Source organism: Blastocystis sp. subtype 4, assembly GCF_000743755.1.
Source record: "Blastocystis sp. subtype 4 strain WR1 chromosome Unknown seqid_0437, whole genome shotgun sequence".
NCBI classification, from domain to species: Eukaryota; class Bigyra; order Opalinata; family Blastocystidae; genus Blastocystis; species Blastocystis sp. subtype 4.
In genome coordinates, this window is record NW_014569110.1 from 1 (window position 1) to 6,143 (window position 6,143).

General features: G+C 40.4%; 2 protein-coding genes across 2 annotated transcripts; both read right to left on the reverse strand.

Moving 5' to 3' along the window:
* Nucleotides 1-973: 973 nt before the first annotated feature.
* On the reverse strand, nucleotides 974-2,214 carry JH06_4905 (hypothetical protein; the record flags this gene model as incomplete). The annotated part of the gene is given in 7 exon segments (XM_014669682.1): nucleotides 974-1,045; nucleotides 1,076-1,315; nucleotides 1,328-1,491; nucleotides 1,521-1,652; nucleotides 1,692-1,815; nucleotides 1,846-2,031; nucleotides 2,056-2,214. The coding sequence occupies 7 exon segments, from the start codon at nucleotides 2,212-2,214 to the stop codon at nucleotides 974-976; spliced, it is 1,077 nt and encodes a 358-aa protein (XP_014525168.1).
* Nucleotides 2,215-3,288: 1,074 nt separating this feature from the next.
* JH06_4906 (hypothetical protein) lies at nucleotides 3,289-5,922 on the reverse strand (the record flags this gene model as incomplete). The annotated part of the gene is made up of 7 exons (XM_014669683.1): nucleotides 3,289-3,339; nucleotides 3,371-3,503; nucleotides 3,534-3,658; nucleotides 3,688-4,033; nucleotides 4,064-4,460; nucleotides 4,492-5,839; nucleotides 5,872-5,922. The coding sequence occupies 7 exons, from the start codon at nucleotides 5,920-5,922 to the stop codon at nucleotides 3,289-3,291; spliced, it is 2,451 nt and encodes an 816-aa protein (XP_014525169.1).
* Nucleotides 5,923-6,143: the final 221 nt, after the last annotated feature.

Genomic DNA, 6,143 nt, shown 5'->3' on the forward strand with positions numbered 1-6,143 from the left:
ACCCATCCGTTGTGGCCACGAAGGCATCCACGAAGACTCAGTTGAGCAGACATCGTCTATTCCAACGGGTTAGATCCATTGGTTTCATCCAAATCACATTTCAATGACTGCACGTTCACTTACAACAAGAAATCGACTTATTCGAATTGAATCTGGGATAGTGGAGGAATGAATAATGAAACCGCTATCTTGGATGGTTCATTCAATTATACTGAGTTGAATACAACTCCAAACCGGTCTTCGATAAACAAACAATCTCTTACAACTCCATACCTAGGTACAGGTTGTTACATCTTAGAACTAACAACTCCATCCTTATACGTAAAGAGAGATCCATATGTAGTGAAAAACGATTCCAATGCTTGAACACTAATTGATTCAGCACTAGGATTAATTTATTTCCTTACCGATTACCTATAAAATAGGTTCACTTGAATGTTAGTTGCCACCATCTGAATAGGTACTCCAACATTACTTTGCAAAACTAATTGCTTTGTCAGATTAATTAGGTACATGTCACGCTGTTGGCACTCTATTCCCTCATCAAACTTCTTCTTCCGTACTTGGCCAACTCACTAAGTAACGCTCTGATAAGAGAATATCCTTCAATAGATCAATGCACATCTTCTCATCCTGAGCAGATTTTCCAGGTAACAAATTATTACTGAAGAACAGCTCATGAGAAATCACTATATCAAAAGAGATAACATTTCTTACCATCTTCTTGAATAATGAAAACTGATGAAACAGACAATAACACAGATCGCAAGAACTCCATATTCTGATGGACAATTGTATCACTTGGTTTTGATGAATTGGACGTTCCTTCCAATTTCCGCCGTATTGTAGGACATGATGAAACGTGTCCTTTGAACTCATCTGAAGTGATAATACGATAATACATTTCTGTTAATGAGATTTGTTCTCTAAATCGTAATGTGCTCATGACAGCTAGCATTCATTCTTATTCAAGTCACCTACAAGAAAATATGACAAGAAGAATCTCGGCATCTTCTGAAGTCAGTTGGACAACAGATATCTGATTCTACACATCAAATCAGTTTTGCATCCTCACGGGTCGTTCACATTTTCCATAACCCAATTCAATAAGATTACCTCCGATCATAACTCCCTGCATACGATGCTGAGCAGCTATAGCTGAAGCTTCTTCATAGAAATCGATGAAAACACAATTCTTCTCGTAGAGAATGTTAATATTCTCAATAGGACCGAAAGACTCAAAGAGATTACGAAGTTCATTCACAGACACAGTACGAGTATTGATATTCCCAAGCCACAGATGTCGTGATGGTTGCTAGGTATCAACCAGTGTATTCATACTCACAATGATTTTCGATCTCCGTTCTGAAATATCCTTCTCCTTCTTAGCAAAGGAGATGTTTCCCTTCCATTTTGGTTGTTTTGTGAGTGTAGAACGAGCCACTTCTGCTTCTTCACTCTTCACAAAATACACGAAGGCATAACGACGCTCTACCATTCATAATATCCTCATTTTCTACCTCCTTGGTGAACAATTTTCACATCTTCAATTTCACCAAACTGACCAAATTCAATTCGAAGACTCTCTTCAGAAGCATGCAGCCCTACATTCCCAACATGAAGACATCTTGACACCGTAGTCAATTTGACTGCTAGCCATCATTCCACTCTTGAATACTTACGCTCCATACCTCGGCCCGACAAAGAGGAAGGTTGAGTATCTCCTTCTGGATAGAGAGATCCTTTCTCTCCAGAGAGATTGGTGATAACTTCAGGAGCCAAAGAAACGAAATCACTCTTAGGAATACGAGTTACCTACATAAGAATCACCAATATCAAACATACAACAAAATACTGTGGATACTTTTCAAGCATATTCAATAAACCAAGATACTTCTCACGGATACCAGATAACAAATCTGTTCCAAATGTATCACGAACTCGATTTCCTAACTCCACAGCTTTGAGCTTATAATTTTGAGAATTACGTAGAAGGTTACAGATATAATCAATTACTTTAGAAATCAAACCCTATACCTCAGAACCAATCATCACATTTACTTCAGGTATGTTTGAACCTCGAAACACCGGATGATTACTGCGGGAAGATTCACTCAGTACTTCACCACTATCCAGAGACAACTGATCAGAATGACCAGTATGACCAGCAGATCTAGAACGAATTCGACTGCGTTTCGAGTGATCTTCTGGCATCAATGATATATAATATACTCCATTCTCTCGGGAAATGTAGAAATCGAGAGGAAATTGTTGGACGAACCTGTATAGTCCATAGAATTCGTTTTCAATAATCTCATACCACTCACTACTTGCTACGTACAACAAATCAGCAAGAGTATTAAGTTGCATGTAACCATCATTCTGCCATTAAGAAACCAATACAAAAACTACCTTGTAAATGACACCCCAAACCCATTTGAACAAGTCTTCGTACATTTGTTCACTGGACACATGAGAAAACACATAACGAAATGAACTATTGGGGTTTTTACGCAGTGGAGAAGTTTCTCTTGATAAACTACGGACACGACGATACTAAGGGTCACTTGATATCATTCTTCGTTACATCACTCCCAGTATCAAATTCAACTGGAGTTTTATCTTCTATATTGTCGAAAAAGTCGTACTGACCACCATTAATGCGAGGAGGTGTAAATAGCGGTGTTGAAGTATCTGTAAGTTAGTTACAATACCTACAATATACCATCTGAATAACCCCGTTGACGGAAACCTTGATAATCAGAATAACAATCAAGTTTTGCTGCCACGCCCAGCTATGTTATGAAAAACAGAGAACCATATACAGGTGAGTCTAGTAAGTCGATATTGGGGGTTAATGACTTCGGTCGTCTTACGCTCTTATCGCTTCGGCTAAGACATGAGTAATCCGATAATATATTTATCGGAGCTCTGCTACCCAATGTGCTTGATGGAGATAGCTCTAAATGTCACAACTATGTAAACAACAATCACCTCCTGCAGTGTCCCAGCTCCCTATTGGTTGCTTCGGAGATAGAGGATTTGGAGATGATCCTTTTGATGAATCTATATTGTTAACTATCTCAATCTAACTACTATCAAAGATGTCATACTGACCTCTTCCACTACGTGAAAAGGAAGCCTGCTGAGGTGCAAAATTGAACAGGGACGACATCAAGCAATTCTTTATAACAATCTAAAGGATTCCAGAAATATGTCTCATTCTGGTTACGAACTATATGCTCTTGCTTATCGTAACAAACAATGTTCACACGTTTATAAATTTGGTTAATCGGAAAAATCCGAGTTCATATCATTACCCCAGTCATCATCGGAAATCTATCCATCAATCCTCATGTTGAACTCTTACATCATCACTTGCCTCTTCTTTCCTTGGAGCTGATTGGGCAGGTGCTACTACTGAGTCCTGTTGTACAGGACTAGCAGTCTGAATGGGCGTCTTCACGACAGTAGTAGCAGGAAGTTGCGTAACAATCTCAGAACTATAATCACACTTTCCATCCTCAGCCTACGTCTGTTCTATTCCTACTTCCTCAAAAACATTACCAGGGACCACCACTGGCTTCTTTGTCACACGACGAGAAGATGATTTTGAGGATTTAAGGGACATGGGAGCTACTGGTGCAGCAACCATAGCCTTCAATGTGACTTCCACAAAACACCTACTTGTTTGGGCTGTGAAACAGGAGATTCATAACGATGGTGATGTCGTGATTCTCTTCGTCCACTGTGACGAGATTTGTGATGCTTCTCTACCGGCTTGGTATGAGCCATATCCACAGCCACCTCCATTCTATCACTATCTGTGGGATCTCCAAAAACAGGAGACACATTGATAGGAGTGATCGTACGTGCCTGATGACACACACTACAAATGGATGTATTGGGGTTGTTACTGCTCCGACACACATCACAAACCCAATTGCGACCACTCACTAATTTGCCTACATTATCACTCGTTGCTTTGACCCCAGGACGACGAAGCAGAGACTGCTTCTCTGGCTCCTCACGACTATAAATCATTATCATTCATTATACTAACGGAGCAAAGAACAAATCAAAGAATTCAGGTCGTCTGAATAGAATGATAAGTCCCAGAATTCCTCCACCCACAAACAGAATAACGAATGATAGGCGAACGATACTCCAGAACGAAGTATTCTTATCACGTGGAATAGTGATCACATCTGAGGCAGCTTTGTATGTACCACTTCGAATAGAAACATCATCCCCAATCAAACACTGTAGCAAATAGTCCTTCTTTGGATCCGTATGAGAGAAATAGTAACCACGACGCTGATCAGGATTGATAACCATGCTGTTACGAGTCACACCATTTTTGTTCATTAACTTACAGAGACTGTTCTTTTGGGAGTTTGTGAAATAGGAGAAGCGAATGACCTCCTTTTCACGACGAATATCCGAAATAGAAATAACCACTATTATTGATATTCTCAAATCAATCCTTACATTTGGTTGTAGTAAATGCTTTAGCTAATGTAGCAATATTCTCTTCCATTGGTACTCCAGTGTTCGATTCGGCATAGCAGAAAGCTCGATAACTCCTATCTGGTTTGAGATCACCAATCATCATAGTGCCTGATTCTGCAAAGTAATGTTGTTGAGTAGAGATGATTTCAAGAGTAGAAGGAACAGGATCTTCCAAAGGACGTGAAATACACCACACATAGATAGGAGAATGAGATATGATTTGAAGATCAGCTGAGTAAGGATGACTATTCAGAACTATGAAGGAAAACTTAGGAGGATCATCACTCAGTGTTGACTGGTTCCCCTCTTCGTGGTTGGTATCATCATCTTGACCATCATCATCAATAACAAGATGCTTTTGAACAGTTTGCGAGATAACTTTCGAACCCGTTTCTTTCTTCTGTGTCTTCTTAGGAGTTACTTCCTCCTCTTCTTCCTCCTTCTGTTTCTTGGAAGTCACTTCTTCTTCCTCTTCATCACCTTCTTCCTTTTGTGTCTTCTTAGGAGTCTCTTCCTCCTCTTCCTCCTCCTCTTCCTTCTGTTTCTTGGAAGTCTCTTCTTCTTCTTCTTCTTCTTCCTCCTCACCTTCTTCCTTTTGTGTCTTCTTAGAAGTATCTTCCTCCTCTTCCTCTTCCTCCTCACTTTCTTCCTTCTGTGTCTTCTTAGGAGCCTCTTCCTCCTCTTCCTCTTCTTCCTCCTTCTGTTTCTTGGAAGTCTCTTCTTCTTCTTCTTCTTCCTCCTCACCTTCTTCCTTTTGTGTCTTCTTAGGAGCCTCTTCCTCCTCTTCCTCTTCCTCCTCACTTTCTTCCTTTTGTGTCTTCTTAGGAGTCTCTTCCTCCTCTTCCTCTTCCTTCTGTGTCTTCTTAGAAGTATCTTCCTCCTCTTCATCACCTTCTTCCTTTTGTGTCTTCTTAGGAGTCTCTTCCTCCTCTTCCTCCTCCTCTTCCTTCTGTTTCTTGGAAGTCTCTTCTTCTTCTTCCTCCTCACCTTCTTCCTTTTGTGTCTTCTTAGGAGCCTCTTCCTCTTCCTTCTGTTTCTTGGAAGTCACTTCCTCCTCTTCCTCTTCCTTCTGTGTCTTCTTAGAAGTCTCTTCTTCTTCTTCCTCCTCACCTTCTTCCTTTTGTGTCTTCTTAGAAGTATCTTCCTCCTCTTCCTCTTCTTCTTCCTTTTGTGTCTTCTTGGAATTCTCTTCTTCTTCTTCCTCTTCATCACCTTCTTCCTTCTGTGTCTTCTTGGAATTCTCTTCCTCCTCTTCCTCCTCCTCTTCCTTCTGTTTCTTGGAAGTCTCTTCTTCTTCCTCTTCCTCCTCACCTTCTTCCTTTTGTGTCTTCTTAGAAGTATCTTCCTCCTCTTCATCACCTTCTTCCTTCTGTGTCTTCTTGGAAGTCTCTTCTTCTTCTTCCTCTTCATCACCTTCTTCCTTTTGTGTCTTCTTGGAATTCTCTTCCTCCTCTTCCTCTTCCTTCTGTTTCTTGGAAGTCTCTTCTTCTTCCTCTTCCTTTTGTGTCTTCTTAGGAGTATCTTCCTCCTTTTCCTCTTCCTCCTTCTGTGTCTTCTTAGGAGTATCTTCTTCTTCCTCCTCTTCCTCCTCACCTTCTTCCTTCTGTGTCTTCTTAGAAGTCACTTCTTTT